This window comes from Apteryx rowi, unplaced genomic scaffold (genome assembly GCF_003343035.1).
Source record: "Apteryx rowi isolate R43461 unplaced genomic scaffold, aptRow1 scaffold_2, whole genome shotgun sequence".
Taxonomy (NCBI): Eukaryota; Metazoa; Chordata; class Aves; order Apterygiformes; family Apterygidae; genus Apteryx; species Apteryx rowi.
In genome coordinates, this window is record NW_020448307.1 from 4,293,666 (window position 1) to 4,311,888 (window position 18,223).

The 18,223-nt window shown below is 37.2% G+C and overlaps 1 protein-coding gene across 6 annotated transcripts in view; it reads right to left on the reverse strand.

Moving 5' to 3' along the window:
* Positions 1-14,990, reverse strand: part of LOC112964819 (core histone macro-H2A.1) — a 42,019-nt gene extending 27,029 nt beyond the window's left edge. For all 6 annotated transcript variants that reach the window (XR_003253088.1, XR_003253089.1, XM_026063377.1 and 3 more), the window contains exon 1: positions 14,796-14,990. Coding sequence is in view for 4 of the 6 variants with exons in the window: in XM_026063377.1 (XP_025919162.1) it covers positions 14,796-14,967 (172 nt within the window). In the remaining 2 variants the exon portion in view is untranslated. The remainder of the gene's footprint in view (positions 1-14,795) is intronic.
* Between the last annotated feature and the right edge of the window lie 3,233 nt (positions 14,991-18,223).

Sequence of the window (18,223 nt, forward strand, 5' to 3'; positions counted from 1 at the left end):
CAAAAAAAAAAATGACAACACATGTTTATCTGACTTTGCAATTAAGTGCTATTGCTGTGTCCATTATACATAACCTTTCATCTCCCTCTGTACAGACCGTTTCCCTGTTGCTTTTGGTATGCTGCCTTTTGTAAATCTGGTAACATTTGGAAAAAAAATAAAAAAAGAAAAGAAAATGAAAATGCTTTTAAAGTCTATTACACAGAAATATATTTGAAAATTGAACATTAGAACTACTGTATGAGATTCCTTTCACATTTAATAACGACTACACCATGAAAGCTGTCACCTAAGTTTGCTTTACAGGCAAGTAAAAAGGAATTAAGACAGTAACCTAGAAATGAAAAAGACCAAAATCAAAGCTCACATGATAACATGCCTTCACTGTAACATACTGTAAATCTTAAGCAATACTATATACCAACATACCATGGCTTTTCATTAGACTGAATTTAACATGATTATTTTTCATCATAAATCCTATAATAAGCTACTTATGACACCTACTGGAAATCTTATAGCTGTTTCTGGATGTTCTGCAGAGTGCATGATTTACTTCAGTACAGGGCAAGATAGTATATAAAGTCTAAGTCCAAAGAAGTAATTCTTGTTAAGTTTCACACTCACAATGACTTTAATTTATTTTTAAAGCAGGATTAGCAGGGTAAGGTCAGCCTGAATATGCTTTCCACACCTCCAAAAAGAACAGAATTAAGCTGGCATAACCCTTTTCATACACTTCTAAGGCACAGTTCAGACATTTCAGGTTTAGTTTACATTCACTGCAGAATACGGCCGCCTGTTGTGACAGAAGACCTCTACCCCATGCCAAAGGACAAGCCGCGCTCTCGGTTACACTCAGCGCATCCCACCGACCTCAGCAAGACTCCGTGTCACTCTAATAACGCCAACACCTCCACTTCTCTGCAGCCAGGAATTGCTTTGTTCGTATCTCAGAGTTTAGCACTGGCTGGAAAGTATGGGGAGGATTTGCCACAAACAGCAGACTACTTTTTGGTTTGCCTCCGCTTCCCCCACCTCCACTTCTTCTTTACGGCATCAGGCACTGCCGAACAGTTGGGCCGTGTTATTCTCTGCAACTGATCAGCATAACTATGCAGACAGGTCATTCTGTAACTAAAGAGCCTCAGAAAGTGTTATGCCTGTAAAGCACAGAGGAATGTTTTATTTGTTCCTCATAAAACTAAAATGTCTGCCTCGTACAGTGGAGAACTGTTCTTGTAAGTGCTAAGCCCTCTTCCTTGGACAGGAAACTCATTTTGAAATTACAGTTTTCTAATGGTCCTTTAGGGAAGTTGAGGTACCCCGCTTCCTTTTCAGGAACAGAAAGCTTTGCACTGGCGTTGAGGACCACAAAAGAGGAGCTTGGGGAGAGGGAGGGAGAGAGGAGGAGGAGGGCATGGAGGGGTGGAATTTTTCTTCTGGCCTTCTCCTCACACCACTCCAAAAATAATCAAGCACTGCGAGGGCATGCAAAGAGACCCACAGCACAGCGAAACTAAGCTACGCGCACCCGTCTCCTCTGCGCGGGACTCTCCCCGGTCTGAACACGGGCCACTGGGAGGTATTAGAGCTGAAGTCAAGGCAGGCAGCAGAATTTTCTGATTCAGCTCTGACAAAGACAAACCTAATCCAAACCCAACAGATCAGAGCACCTATAAATGTCAGGAACCAAGACTTTCTGGATCCGGATGGGATCTGAACCGCTTGGCTGGATTTTGCTTGCAGCTAGTTCTCCTTTCACATCTGTTTTATGCTGCTTTAACTCTAAAGATTTAAATGTTATTTCATCCATGTTTTAAACCAATTTTAAATGAGTTGAAAATCTAGCTCTCTCTGTAAGGGAGCTGACTCAAATTTCCAGAATAATCTCTCCGGATTTAGGTATGGTGCTGGAAAGAGTACTAGGTGGGAAAGAGTATTTAAAATTGAGGTTGGATCTCAGTTTTTCGGTCAGACCCATCCTTACAGGTGCCCTTCTGCCCGGTTCAAAGGTTTGAGTCACTAAAGAGCTCTGTTTCATTGCAGGTTATCTTCAAACCATGGGAAAAAGTGTGCAGCATCCCTAGTCTGGGAGCATCATTACACTGGGTCACAGGCAGTCAAAAGGAAAGCCTAATGCAGAGATATAATTTTTTTTTTTTTTAATAATGAGGCAGGTTTAATTATATGCAAGTTTAGCATTTGTAAACACAAGCTAATTTAAGCCTGCCTGGATATGTAAACAAGTAAATATCAATCATCTACGAGAATTCACAATAAATGGATTTTAAAAAAAAAATGAACAATTGCAACAGAGTCGAGACAGGAAGTTTTCTTCTTAAGCATCAAGAAAAAAAAAATTCCTTTTAAGAGCTTCATCAGTGACATTAGGATTCACTCAGCACATATTTATCCAGGCAGACGACCAAAACAAGAGTATTTTACAAAAACGAGAGCTCACAGAACAGATGTAAATAAGATGCATAATGTCTGTTCCATTCCCTTCATATATTTACTTAAGGCATTTTCTCCCCCCCTGCTGGGAATAACAACAATAATAACACTCAAGCAAAGGGCAACTATGAAACACATTTTATAGAAGGACTAAACACCAAAATCTGTATTTCTTTTAAATGAGAAACACAGTAAGTTGTTCGATATTATAAGCTTTTGAAGGTTCAATTCTGCAATTCTTACATATCGAAATCTTAGGTATATGAAGAGATACTCCTTATATTTGAACAATGACTTTTTCTGTGCTTTTTTACAGATTAAAAAAAAGCAGAACATGTATTGCTGTAACTGCAGATGTAAAAAAAAAAAAAAAGAACTTTCAGTGAAAAAGCTGTTAGAGGTATATAATTAGGGAAGAGAAATAAAACAGTAATGTCATGTCAGCATGTCATACAGTCATGTACGGACAGCTGTTATGTAGCAAGAAAAGCACAGGATGCTTTAGGAATTAGATTATAGTATGAACACATCAGCATGATTTAAAAGACACAGTTATGATTAATATTTTTATTTTCCTTCATCTTTAAACTAGATGGTTTAGTGGGAAGAAAAAGTCTTAAAAGTTAAGAAATTTTCTCTTAAAAATTAACTAAAATGTATGTCTCATATCTATCAGCTGAAAAAAATCCTTTGCAATATTTAGAACTAGGCTAATGGATATGGGTAACAAAAACTGGTCTAAGCCTGTTCTTAAAAACTTGAACCAAAACTGCTTTTTTCTGCTGAGGTTTTTAAAAGTTCAGTTAAATATTTTTAAAGGAGAAAAGAAAACAGGCTGTATATCTCTGTACTTAAGCCTGAGATAAGACCACAGGAAAAGCTGTTCTCAAGGCATTTCCTACTCAAACTCAACCAAAAAGTGCTAGAAATCTCCACAGAAACCTCATCCTGGAGCAAGTTTTCAGAGCGAGTTCCTCATCCTTGGGGGGGGCTTGTCTAATCTGATCTCTGGGCACCTCTTACACATCCAAAGTTCCCAATTTCATTATTTTCATTTGCCTATTTTGCAGTTGTACCACTCTGCCTTGAATACCGTTGCTCTGGTATTTCACAGCACTTGAGAATTTTGGAACAAGAACTCACCAGTGAGGTTAAAACACAACAAATTCCCATTAGACCTAAACAAAGCAGGCACAGTAGCAACCGCAGACCTCATTGGAAACAAGTAAATGCTTTCTTCTCCCACTCCTGGGCAACGCGCTAGTTCATTTATACTAATTATCAAACTAAGTATTATTGGTCACTATTGAATAAGATTCTTTAAAGCCTAAGTGACAAAGCCTTTAGCTTAGCATATATTCTGGACTATAGTCTTGCTTTCTAAATGTAAATATTCAATTCAGTCTGGTCTCCGAGTTCATCCCCCAAATGTTTTTTTCTTTGTTTGGTTTACTGCTGTTGTATTGAATCCCTTTGTCCACCTTCTCTTCAGGGAGATGAAATCATAGCTTTGAAAATTAAACTCTTAACAACTAACAGGTGACGTGCTGAGACAAAGCCAATTTCTGAATGCGAAGCTTCCAATAGGAACAAGTCAGGGTTTTCTAAAAAATTTTGAAGCCTCTCTTCCAAAAGAAAATTGAGAACAATATCCAGAAATCAAAGAAAAATGAATGTTGATATAATCCCATTGAGAAAATGTGTATTTGCTACAAAGCCAACTACATGACAAGGAGTCTGTTTATCGTAATTTAAATTAATCATCCTTCCATCAGCATTTTATTGACTTCAGAATCATTTTACATGATTCCGGAAGGTTTTAACCCAATCAACCCCAATCAACAAAGATTGCTAAGAGTTTCCTGCATTCTTCTCTCTCCATATTCCACCCAATCCCCCTGGAATCTGCAGCCCTAACAGCAAAGGTAGAATCATTTAGTAACACTTTCCCGCATATGCATTCCAATAAAACAATTCTCAGCCTTGATTCAAAGTCAGGGAAATTTGATGCAGTGAAAATCAATTCAAGAAATTTTATTACTCTGAACAAGCCTTGATGAAACCTCAACCCTCAACAGGGCAATCATCCTCTTAGGCTGTGATAAAAAAAACCCTTCAGTCTTTAGTCTCTGCGCTATATCAAAACTGGGCCCCTCAAAGGAGAAACGGTTAACTTTGCCAAGTTATTATAAGTTTTGCATTTCTGTGAGGCAGATGACAGACTCCTATTTACATAAAACTCAAATTCAGGCCACAAAAGCCACTTCCACTTAGAGCTTTCTGATCCCTTTCACACTTCTGTTCAGCTCTTTTCTCTTTTCCACACTTTTACACCATCCATTATTCTTTGTAGGAAATCCAGTGCTATTTAACTTCCTAATTTTACAAATTTCTTGGTTAAATATTGATCTGTAAAAGGTATATGAATTCATTTTTCAGGTAAACCTGAAAGTCAGTTTAATCTCAAATGCTGTTTATTACAAACAGTAACACCCTGAGTACTAAGTAAAAAATGATAGTCTATTTCTTCTCCACTGACTTAAAGAAGTCTATTTAACTCAAATTAACTCTTTTTCTTTTTCAGCGGTGCTTCTCCTACCTAGCAGTTTACACTTTGCTGTTACTCCTAACAGTTTACATATGTTTTAGAAATGTACTCAAACATGATTAATTTAACTGCTGCCAGACGTTAGTTGATAGAGTGCAGCACGTATGCTTTGGTCTGGCTGCTTTAGAGTACAGGAGACTACTAATGCCTGAAGACTTGGTCTTAGTTTAGTCTTTGACCTTTGCAGGCATATGTTTTGAACTTACATTTTCAAACATTAAAAAAAGTCAGGTGGAAGATGCCACTCATCTACTGAAACTAGTGAGCACTAATAACACTTAACAAAAGAAAAAGAGGAGTCGAGCTCATATTGAAAGTCTGGATTTTACTGAAATGTCTCCAAACTCTGGGCTTGAGCAGAAAGAGGAAATGCATATGTATATCAAGGCTGTGTGCAGCCATGCCCGCGCACGGCACAGCGAGGCGGACGGGCCAGTGTCAAGGACTTTACTAAACAAAGACCAAACTCGATGCAACCTGCACATGCTGTGCTCTCGGTTTTGCAGTGTGCTCATGTCAAAACAATCTGGTACTTTTCTTAGACGCTGCCTCTGACACTGAACAAAAGGAAGTGGGATTCAATATTTATTATTGAAAATATTACCACTCATATAAAACTGTTGTCTCAAAGTCTTTCTCCCATACCAAATCTTTTCTGTATCAAGACCGCAATGGAAATCACAATAAATACAAACATCTATAGGCAAATACAGCTGTTATTATTTAGAAGAAAAATATTTACAAATATTTTTCCCTATTACTTTAAAGCAGCGTTGTAGGGGTGACTCTATAGCATGCTCAACACTATTTTTTTTGAAAGATCTAACTCTGCAGAAGATACCATGTAAAAAGTTCTATTACTTTGAATGTTCCGGGGTAGGTTAAATTAACTTAATATATGACTAGCTATAACTTTATCAGAGCAAAATATCCATCTAACCCAATATCCTGTCCCCAACCAGTGCCCAAGAGCTTAGGAGGATTAGAAGAGCAGGCAAACTTAAAATGGTATTTTTCCAGAATATTCCCTCTGATTCCAGCCTCTGCAGCTTAGGGACTTCCCAAGTTAGAAATGCTATCTTTGCGTTTCGTCCCCCAATGGATTATTCTTCTATGAATGTGTCTAATTGCTTTCTGAAACCATTCAAGCTTTTGGCATTCATAACATCTTGTGATAATGAGCCTCACAACATCACAGACATTCTGCAGTTCTGAGGAAAAGTACCTCCTCTCTGTTTGTTTTAAAAATATTGTATTTCACTGCATACCCCCTAAATTTATTTTTTCCCCAGTGAAGTTTATGCTGAGGATGGAGCGTTTCATCCAACTGCACCTAAGAATCCATATGGAGTTTCAACCCTGAAAGAAAATTAGGGATAAATATAGTGTAGAAAAAAGAGTGAAGACCCAAGGCAAACATGTAACATGACCAGAACTCAAGCATGCTTAAAGAATTCTTATGGAAAAAGAAAGCAAAAAAAAAGTTCTTACAATTCTTGATGTTAGAACCTCTAAACTTTGAGAGAGTCTGAGGAAAGAAACTGGCCCTTAGCCATGATGCCATTAAAAAAAAGAAAAGAACAAAACAGTTCTGACGCATTCAAGTCAGAATTCATAAAAGTTAGGTGCTATCTGCTTTTGAAAATCCGTCTCTCAGCCCTGAAGCAGGATCCCTTCAAACTGTTGGAGAACTCCCATACAGATTCCAGCCCTGCAAACTAGGCCAGCTTGTGATTGTAACTCATTATTATAGGTCATGGACACTCAAGAACACAAAAGAAACATAGCACTGATTCTGGGGACAGGAGAAAGTATTTGATAATTTGGAATAATAAAAGCATTTATATGCATGGCCTCTGATGTCTAAAGAGTTAAAAATAATTTACTGCGCTTGGTATTTTCAGAGTATAAGTGCTGATTTATCCTAGCAATATCCTGTATTATTTCACATGTTCTACAAGGTAGGGATAATAGAGATATTATGTGAGAGGAGGGACCATTACCATAAATGCCAGCATTTTACTGAGACCAAACTTCTTTCTGTCAGCCTAACATGAGCTCATGTATCTAAAATGGGATATAACTCAGGGAAAGTTAGAAGTTGGTTCAGGGCAAATTCTATGGGGAAAAAAGACCTGGCGGTATAGGCCTGAAGGAATGACCAATTATGCTATCTGTTCTCTTCTCTGACAAGATCATGGAACCTGCCTGATGTAGTTTGTATCTGAACTACAATACAAACTGCTTAGAAAAGAGTCCAACATATATTTTAAAAATGCCCAAGTCAGACAGAACAATTTATCAGTGACAAAGCACAGCCTTATAATTATCTGTTACATTTCTCATCTACTATTAGGCTCACTTCAACGCTCATACACAAGATTTTTTCTTAGGGTGTTCTTCAGTCTAGTAGAAATATGCTGAAATACTGTTCTCCTTATAATTATAGACTGATAAAACCATGCTTTTACTTCTTGAAACATCAGTATAAAGGCATGATTTTGAGCAGGTAGGATTGGATTTAGTCCTAATCTGAAGCTGATCTTTAATTAGCATCCTGCTTGAATGAAAGACACCAGAACAGGTTACACTATTACAGTTTTGCTCACACTAGTTACAATGCAGAAGTAATGTAACTTCTCTTTTTGCACCTTGGATGTCTCTGTTTTCATGCTTTTGTACTGCCCCGACCCATTGGTTTAAGAGTGGGATTAGGAGCTCACATCAAGGTCACTAGCTACAAAACTTCCAACTCTGCATCCTGGAACAGAGCACGCAGACTCTGGCCGATGACTTTTAATCCTAAAGGGGATGACTGCTTGCTGTGTTTGCATACAGCTTACCCTACAAATAGAGACTGCTCAGTGACCTGTCTTTTTCAGTATTGAGCATTCCAATACTCACATTTGTAAATGAAAGAACATTAAAGATTGTTCTCAGAGATATCAATTTTCTGTAATGTAAACATGGAAATAGTAGTTCTTTTTACCTAGGCTGGTCTGGAAGGGAGATATTAGTTTGGGCAGTCCCGTCCTGCAGATGAACTGTTTAGCTATCATCCAATATATGTACAAGCATATTTTCATGACCCAACAAAAGTTTTGCTGAAATTCAGAATAGTTTTGCTCTCCCGATCAACTCAAAATCTAAATCTGGTTAGCTTGCTAAATATTGCTTGCTACTCTATAAAGGTAGGATATCTTCCTGCCTTCTAGCTATCTGTGCTGCAGCTGTCAGTCCCAAGAATATTGGGCCAAGATGAAGAGTCTTAAGCTTCACACATTCTTTTGTTCTTCTCCACAAGAGATGCAGATTCTTTTGACAAAGGTAAGAGTAGGATTAGAAAAAAAAATGTGTAGTGAAATCAGTATTATTTTCTGTTTTATGCTTTACTTGCACACCTCAGTTCTTCAAAACAAAGAGTGATACCAATATTAAACTGAGCAGCAACTGACAGAAGTCATTACTTAGTTGTAACTTAGCCAAAAAAATAGATGTAATGACTGTTACTAGAATAAAAGCAAGACAAAAAATATATAGATTTTTAGATCTGAGACTACTAAAATAACTTAAATTTCATAGAGAAAATAATTCAATGACAAAGACATAAAAAACAAACCAACGTGGCCTAGCATTTTGCCCATTATCTCTGCGTGACACCCATCACAATGTGAATTCCAGCACATATTTATCCTTTTGAAACAAGTATCCATGTTGACATATCAGTATGTACTGTGAGGGCTTTAAATGTATGAAAATGCTTTTGCTGTTATTGTTATTTGTCAAACCTGATCTGTGTGACTTGGAGAATACAGTAGGTCCGTGATCTGGCAAGTCCTTTTGTGCAAGCTTAGGTTTTATAACTAGCAGATCCGGTGAAGTTTACGGGACTACAAGTTAAATTAAGCATGTGCTTAAGTGTTTACAGGGTCAAAGTCAAGGAGAGAGGCTTACCACTGAAAGAAAACTCTTCATTTATATGAATTTGAAGCACACTGACTCATGTTTTTGTAAGTTCAGAAGGAAAGTTAGACATTCAGTTAATAACAATACAAAGTTTTAAAGCTAAAGAGGCACTTCTTACAAGTATAGCAATTTTGAACTGTGACAATCTCACTTCTGCTAAAAGAATGACACAAGTCTTATGTAAAAGAAATGCCACAATGGAGTTTTTGAAAGCTCTCTGCTTGCAGGGCTACTGCCATAAAAAACCCTGCTGTATTTTAGGTCAAGCATTAATCCATGTTAGATACACACTGCATTACTTAGATGATTTTCTTTCATCTTCCAAGTATTTTGCAACATAGAAATGTACAATATACAAATACAGTTCACAATTATAAGTACACTATCAATTTGAAACATCCTGTTTCTGACTGACATTTTCAATCACAGGGAGTAACCAGAACCACTTAAGCTTACTGAAACTAAATTAGAAATTCATATTTCTGCTATTTTTCAGTTGTATGTATCAGCTATTTGACATTTTTGACCTGTCAGGAGTGTTTTTTTTTTTCTCTCTCCCTGAAGAGGTATTTTCACACTGAAGTAAGGCATGGGTCCTACTATCCTCTTAATTTATTTTAAACCTCTTTTGGGACACTGTTTGTGGTATGACACTGTAACAGGGATTAGTGTTTCTAAAGCCGCCTGTTTAATTAGAAGAAATGTATTTTGGTAGCAAATGCATGTTTCAACTGTACCAAAAAGATACTGTCAATTTATTCTCTTCTTAAATTCAATTACTCCCCAAGGACCGTTACTTACGGTAGTCTCAGAATGCCTGGAACTTGAATCTGCTTTTAACCAAATGCTTTTTTACTGTGGAACTCTGAGCGACCAGTCTGCCTCAAAGAGGAAGTTCACCAGTACATCTGCTTTGAAAAACAAGGCAAATCATTGTCTTCCTCTGTGACCCTGGAAGATTTTTCAGCAGCAAGCAGAACACGAGAGGTGAACAGCAGTTCAAGTTGATCAGTTTGCACATCAAAAAGCAAGGATCTAAAGTGAGCAGTTAAACTTTCTACATCAAGAAGGGCTTTCATTTTTTAGCCCATCAGCAGCTGACATAAGAAAGTTCTCCACATCTAAAATTAATCAAGATGAAAAAGGAAACAACTGAGCTCCAGCACATGAACCTCTATTAAGGGATTCTGGTGGTGTCAGAAAGCCTGAAAACAAAAGCTCGAGTAAGCACCAGAATGCCTGAGATGGAATTCTAACTCTGGGATTCAAAAGGTGCTTATTTTACATTTTAACAAAATACATGATCAACAATACACAATGAGCAATAAAACCCAGCTGAGAAAAAAGATTTAATGGATAAAACAGACAATCAATGTTTTCTCCTACCTGACTTCAGCAAGTACAGAACAAATATAAATCAAAGCCCTATTTCTTCTGTATTCCCGTTCTCCTGCTGTTTTATAAACTTCTCCTTCTCCTCATTTGCTATGACACTTTGGCAATTGAAAATTATTTACAACGTAGAGAAGACCATTGGAGGGGTGGGGGCAGAAATTACTTGCAGGCCTGGTTCTTACTGCCTTTAAATATGCTCAAGAGACTTCTATTTTTTCAAAGGCAAAAGAGTACCTTTCCCAGTTAGTAAGAAGTTTGTAATATACTATAGCTTCAGTGACTTATAAGTCTGAAGGGAAGACATCTGATTATGTGTGTGGCTGGATCAGTTCTGAAAAATCCAAACCATAAAACTTCACCTGAGTGGCTGCAAGACTCCAGATGAAGTCTGCGGCCATCCTTTTGATTGTCCTAGTATTTTATTTGAGACAAACTGGCACCAAGGCACTACTTTACAGAAGAAATAAGGAGTGGATTGTAGTTTTCTAAAAAACAGGTTAGGGGAGATAATTAGGCAATGGACCATCGTAAGACAAGTGCCACAATAAGGAAAGATGACAAAAGGAATTACTAACACAGAACTTCTTGCCAACATAAGCTAGTTAACAATTCTTAAATTAGTTCTGCAGCATAAGCAGAACTTGATCAAACATTTTGACTATGGGATTCTTCCAAGACAGGCAGGACTATATGGACTACTGCAAATAAGGAATGGAAATAAGAACACTGAATTATAGTTCTTCAGCATCCACACTGTTCCTTCAGGGTACAAAAAGGAAGTATAGCCACTTGCTTCAGTTTTGTTAAAACACAAAGCTATCTTCTCCACGTTCAACCACAAACACACACTTGCATCCTGTGTACAGTGGATGTTACACATTATTTCCTTAGATGAAACACACAAGAAAGAATGAGCTTGAGATGTGGTTATAGAAACCAATATCTACATACACTGGATGTGCTGATGACAGAATTATTTTGTAATATTACTTCTAGGTAGCAAAAGAATCTTTAATGAATAAATAACAGGAGGAGAATACTCACTGTCCAAAGTAAGTTCTATTTTAGATGTCAAGTATATTGAAATGTGAGATAATGAAAATCACTTCATTAGCTGAAGAGCAGAAGACAAATTGTATGTCTAATTATATAGTAGTTTTTCTTTTATTACAGACAACACAGGGAAGAGGTACTTCAGCCAGCCCCTGCAGAAGAAGCTGTCAGAACCCAAGAGCCTGAAAAGCAGCACAGCAAACATGCACACTTTTTAGTTCACAGCAACTGAAGCAGCCAGAGTAATTCCTGTGTGCTAAAACTGTGTATGTTCTTGTTAGTGGAGTTGTATGGTATATAAACATGCTAATATAACAAGCATAGTAAAAACAGAAATGTAGTTTGAAAAGCACTTTGTCGAACACAGACTGAAAAAACGCTTAAATTACAAATGGGTAGATGTGCTAAAAGAAATTATAGAATGTGTACTTTTGCTGTTTGATGAGAAGCAGTGCAAATATGGTAACAGTAAGTTACCTTCAAAGTACAAAGTGTATAAAGTCATAACTACAGATGGATCCAGAACAGAACTACAAGTCTGAACAGCTGGAAGTGTTATGGAAGTTCAAGCCCCAAGCTGAACCAAACCAAAATCCCAGATCTGAACACATTATGGGCTAATTTCAGACTTACATCCAGAATTAAACTTTAGAAAAGGCCAGCAAAATTTAGCACCTCATCTTCTAAAGGATTAAAATCACTGCCATATTCTGTATACACGAGGCAGTTTTTAAACCTAGGTAAGTTCCTTTCTATTAGATCATGTCTCACTTCCCCTCCCGGTCTTTTTTGAACATTTTCTTTTCTGCAACTGCTTTTGATATTTGAAGTTTCTCCTTTCCTTCCTGGATGCACAGAATTGGTTTTTTGACTTCGCCATTTTATTAACATGCCATTTTGTATGGATCTCATTTCTATCATATCACATTCCTGCTTTTATTTTGAAGTGGTTCAAACTCCTTGATTTAGTATCAGATCATGTGCTGACACGAGCATTTTTAAAATCTCTCCATGACAGAATTCAAAATTTCTCTGGTTTTATGAAGCAATAATTGCCAAGAGGTAAATAGAGCACAAAACAAAAATCCTTCAGCATCCCATTTCAAGGGAGTGTTTCTGAGTCATACCAAAAAAGATGAATGACCTGAAGTTCATAGGACACTTCTAAGCATTAAAGGCAGAAGAAAAATTATGCTACATAGAGTATGAAAAGTTTATAAAAAATGAAGGGAAAGAAAATCATCAGACAGAAACAGGCATAATACATACAACTATTGCTAACTCAGTATGGAAAGGAAGAGTAGCTATGTTTCTGAGATGCATCACTGTATAAAAACAAAAGAAAACCTTAGAATACTGAAAAGAAGAAGGTGCTCTTCCCTTTTGTGCTCCTCTTCCTCCCCACTTTTTTTCTTCTCCCCTTTTTTAAAAGGGTGTGTTGTGTGATGGGTTTTTATCTCCCCAGCCAGGTCCCCAGAACACATAACACTTAAAAAACACCTTTCTTTTTCTAGCCTATTCTCCACTACCTAAACTATCACTGCCTGGGAAAGCCTTTAAATCAAATATTTAACTAATAACATGTGCTGCTCATTAGCAGAGCCTTAAGCTCACCTGTGCTGCTCTGTTTCTTTAAAAGGACAGCATTCAAAGCACCCTTCATCCTAAGAAGCATTTTATTTGAGTTGTTATAGCTGTAGGCAGGAACTTAGCCTAAAGGAAATGCTTTTTCTTTTCCTAAAGACATCTATGAAGTTTAAAAGCATTCTTTCAAAAAAGAGGCCTGAATAAATAAAACTGAACACCAACACATGAAAAAAAGAAGTTTGATAGCTGAGTGAGGAAAATTCAATACGGTAATGTAAATACTTTATAGAAATCAAGCTCTCTTAATTGTTTTCTTATGCTACTGATTTTTAATTTTAGTAGAGGAAGAAACTTTGCAGAATATTTTTCAGACTCTTTCTGTTCTTTTATTGCCAATATCTACTATAAAGTGTATCTAAAACTGTTTTAAGTGTACAGGATCATAGCTGTGAAAGTCAAGTCACTTCAGTTTTAAGAACTCTCAGCAAAGTTAAAACACTGTGTTTTCTACTTTGTACTCAAATCAAAGAAAGAACGAACAGTATCTCTTCCTCTCCATACGGTTTACCATTACAGCATAAAGGCTATTGTTCTTTGAAATATTTGTATCTGCTGGAACAAAAACAGTGAACTGAACAGATGCACTCTAAAAAAGAAATGCTGCTATGAGAAATGAGATCCATTTCAAGCTTTTTCTTAGTCATGCTAATAGAATCTGTTTCCAAGTACCAGTCCATTTAGCACTGATACTTTCTGCTAAATTTCTAGCCCACAGGTATGTCTGTGAGCCAAACCTGGCCATGTGAATGTGACTGGGCTGATTTTTTTTTGTTTTGTTTTTTTTGCGGACTGATATTGATGAATGTTCCTGTTTGGCTGCTATTATAATTGGGGTTTACTTTCCATCGGGAGATTGTTTTTAGGGGTCAGGAGATGGTAAACTTGCAATGTCTTAAGCCTTGTATGAGAGGAGAATGGCTATGTAAAGACCTTTACTTTCATGTCTGGGCTGAGTATCTGTTATAGACTACCCTTTATGTTCTTGGCCAAAGTGGTGTTTTCCTTCCAAATTTCTTTCTATTAAATGGAGAAAAAGTCCTTTTTTTCCCAAGACAGTACTGTGAGGATTACATAATTATTTAAGGTGTTTTCATTCTGATGTAATGAGAGGAACAGAAAAAGAAGTACAAACATGAGTAAATAAGCTATGCTGATATGCATTTACATACAGATTCAATTAAATTGCAAAAGGCATATGTAGACTCAAATAATCTGTAAATCGAGGAAAAAATGCTTAAATAATGCTGTAAGCAATCTCAGCCCTGTGTAAATACAGAGGAGATCCTATTTAAAAGGAATGTATACTCTTAACAGACAATTATAACCCAAACAAAGCCATGAGGCAGAAAATAGGAACAGGAAGGACTACAATGCAGACAGCCCAGTCCATGCTCATTGATGTACCTGTGTAGAAGTGTTTACAACAGTTCAGACCAAATCCAGTACTGGAATGCACAAAAGCCAGTAAGGCTCTGAAGTAGGGTTGGGGTGTCTGTACCTTGGTTTAGGCTTAGATGTACAACCAGCATAGCAATTACTTCAGCTGTAACTTTTCCAGCCCTCTATAAATCAAAGGATCATTTTATTTTTTTCTGTTAGTATACTGTGCAAATTCAGCTTGTATTCTTACTTTAAATGCTGCTATTTCACATTGTTTTGCCAAACCTACCAGTCAGATATTCAAGTACAGCAGCCATGTACACTGGAGCCCCAACACCAATTCTGTACTTTGGGTGACCTTTCTTAATATAACGTAGCATTCTTCCAACAGGGAATATGACCCCAGCCTTTGCAGAACGGGAAGTCTTGGTTGACTTCTTCTTTCCACCCCTGCTGGACATTTTGTCTGTATTGGATCTGGAACAGTACTCTATATTTAAAAAAAAGAAAGAAAGAAAAAAGAAATAAAACAAAAGGTTATCAATAAGAAATAAAACACTTGACTGTTTTCAAGTAGTAACTTCACTCTTCCTATAAAACTGCAAATAAGTTCACTTATTCTATAAAATAAAGTTTTGGACTGAAGCTGAAAGACCATATACTGAACTTCAAGACAAATTTTGGGGTGGGCAATGAACTAGGGTGCTGAAAATATACAGGCAAGTTGCTTTTTTTAGAGTATGTACAAGAATCTAAAATGTTATTTTATGCAGAATGTTTACTTGCCATTGTAACCTTGGCATAGTTTTATACATTAAAAACATAAGCCAGAGAACTGATTTTCTATAAATCTGCTTTGGAACTACTTTTCTGTAATTCCTAACAGATTAATAGTGGCACCATAAACGGAGTGAAGTGTGATAACTACCTAGCATGTAAAATAGACCTTCAACATGAAAGCAGAGAATGCTTTCTCCAAGGAGACACAAACCTTCGCTCTCCTGGAAAAACTGTTCACTGGACACTTGAACTGTGGTATAATTGTACCACTCATTAATGACTGTGCCTATTAAACTGGGTAACTGCATCCACTAAGACTTTCATAAAGCGTATTTATCTCCTTTAAAGAACTAGATTTTTCAAGCATGTGTGAATTTATAGAACAAAGACTTATGCACAGTAAACTATATCTCCTGTACATTAAAAGTGCTATTTTTGACAAATACCTGTGATAAACCTCTTGAGATCTGAACCTGCTGGAAGCCAGCTGTCCCCACACTGATGCTTGCACCACTAAGACATGCCTTCTAGGAATCTGATAAACTTCAATCTGCTACTTTTCCTTAACATAACAGTGCTCTAAACACCCAGCAGATATCTGACAACTGTATCTCAGTTTATGTCGGTGAAGAAACCTGCTGCTAATATAGCTGTCAAATGTATTTTTTTCTCTTTCATGTTTGCTCAGGCTGTAAGTAGAAGCTGGCAAATCTGAAGAGGTGGAGGTTTGCAGACTGCCAAGGTATTTTTGAAGGTTTAGGCAATGTTGTGGTTTTTGAAGTTAACTCCGAGGAAAGGAGACTGTGCACGTCTCCCTCTCCCTCCCTCCAGCATTTCTGAACTCCAGGGAGGCCAGAGGTATGCATTAGTGATACATATACCTCTGTACATCCTACTTCTTTCCTTGCTGCCCAAATCCTATTTGATACAAATAGGAAGTTTGTGTGTTTATAGCCTTCTCAGTGCAACTTTTTTCAGCCTGCTTTTCTATCACACCGGTTTTCTGCTTCCCTTTTCAGTCTTCTCTCTTACATTTATCCTGGATTTTCTTCTTGAAACCTAACAGTTTGCCATATGAACCTAACAGTATTTGCCAAACTTCTGAATCCACAGTGACAGAGAACTCTGAATTAGGCAAAACAGGTTCACCCAACCCAACTTCTGTTCTGTGCTGACATGTCCTGCAGTCTTTTAAATCTCAGTGAGTCACTAAAATCCACACTTCATAAGTACCAAACAAATCCCACTCAGGGTAACTAAAGAAACATTTGAGTATTGACCATTTCTTGCCCTCTCCACTTCCATGTTCTATTCTATGCTTGGATAACAGACTAAGCAAAGTAAGTGCAGTAGGCTTATGGCTTGCTAAGGGTAGAACAAATATTCCCATTTTATTAGCTTGGACACAGGTCAGGTTACATTTATGAAACTGATGTTAAAAAGCAGACAGGAAACTTTGGAGGGGGGAAGCCACCAAAAACACTGCTTCCTCTTTCTTCCACTGTGAACTCAGCGCTGTAATAACTCCTACTCCATGCAGAACAGAAGTCAATTTCCTTGTCTTAAGAAATTGCCTAGACTGAAGCACACAACTGAGTAAAAAAAAAAAAAAAAAAAACAAGAACAAAAAAACCCCACCCCAAAACCCCTTCAGTTAAGATTTGCAGTTTGTCGTTTAGTTAGCACTGTCTTTGCTAGCAGGAGAGCTGCTGTGGCTTTGAGTTGGCTATGAACTTTCTGCCTGCAAATATTCATGTAGTCCCTAGTCCATTTAGTCAAAAATGTTTACTGACTCAAACACCAGAAAAATAGGCATGAAAAATACCCGTACTTCTATTTTCTCCTATAAATCCTGTGTTTTCTAACTTAAAGTGAATGTTAAGAACTAATTTTTCCAAAGAAAAAACTTGTAGGCCTTAAGTGGTAAGCTTCTATTAACCAGTTGCCTAAGTGTTCAAGGCTGTAATCTTAGACACCAGAAAAGTCAGAATATATAGCATATTCTTATATTTTAATGACTTTATAGTAAGATATGTAGGTGGTAACTATGTGGGAATCTTAAATAGCTTGCAAGCCTAGCTAATGGAAACAAATATCAGGTTCTTTACTGACGGCAGGGGAAACCTCATGAACCTGGGCATGCATGAGTTTCCTACACTGAAATATTAGCAGTGGTTGCAGTTACATTCATCTAAGGCTGTGCTAAACAATCTTTTCTAGTGGACTGAGTATTTAATCATGAAGTGTTTCCATAAGAAAGAAATTGGATTTTACACATCCACAATGCACAATAAAGTGCATTTTATATTATGCAACCCTTCTTAAAAAGGGTAATTATTCCCCTGGGAAAATCCATCCACTTTCTACAGCTAAGTGAGGACCCTGATGCAGAACAGAGTATTCTGGGAAAGTAAAAGCTGAAACTGCATGCCCCACATAAACTATTGGTCCTACCTTCTAACTGGTGTAAGTACGAATCAAGACTGGCAACAATAAACAGTGTATCTGCACTTCTACAAAACACATATCCAGTAGACCTGCTCATTACAATGAACAAATTCAATCCAGACTATTTTCCCCAAATGAGAAAACAAAACTTGTGTTTCATGTACAAACAAGAAGGGAATGGTGTAGAAAAGAAGGAAGCAAATAACAGCCCTGACTTTTTCTGAAAAAATTCCAAAAGTTCCACTGTGTGTCCCCTGATAGCCAGGTAATGCCAGCTGAGGGGTAGAGAGGGGAGAAGGCCCATGGAATCCCTATTCAATCTGGTCTCCTTTTGGAGTGATGTGGATTTGAGATCTCACAAAGCTTCTCTGCAGGTGGTTATGGTTTTTAATCTATGGAATTTAGTTTACTGAGTTTATGGGATAGTCAGAATAGCTGGAAGAGAATATGAAAGTCCTTATATCCTAATGATGTTTTTTTTGTGTGTGT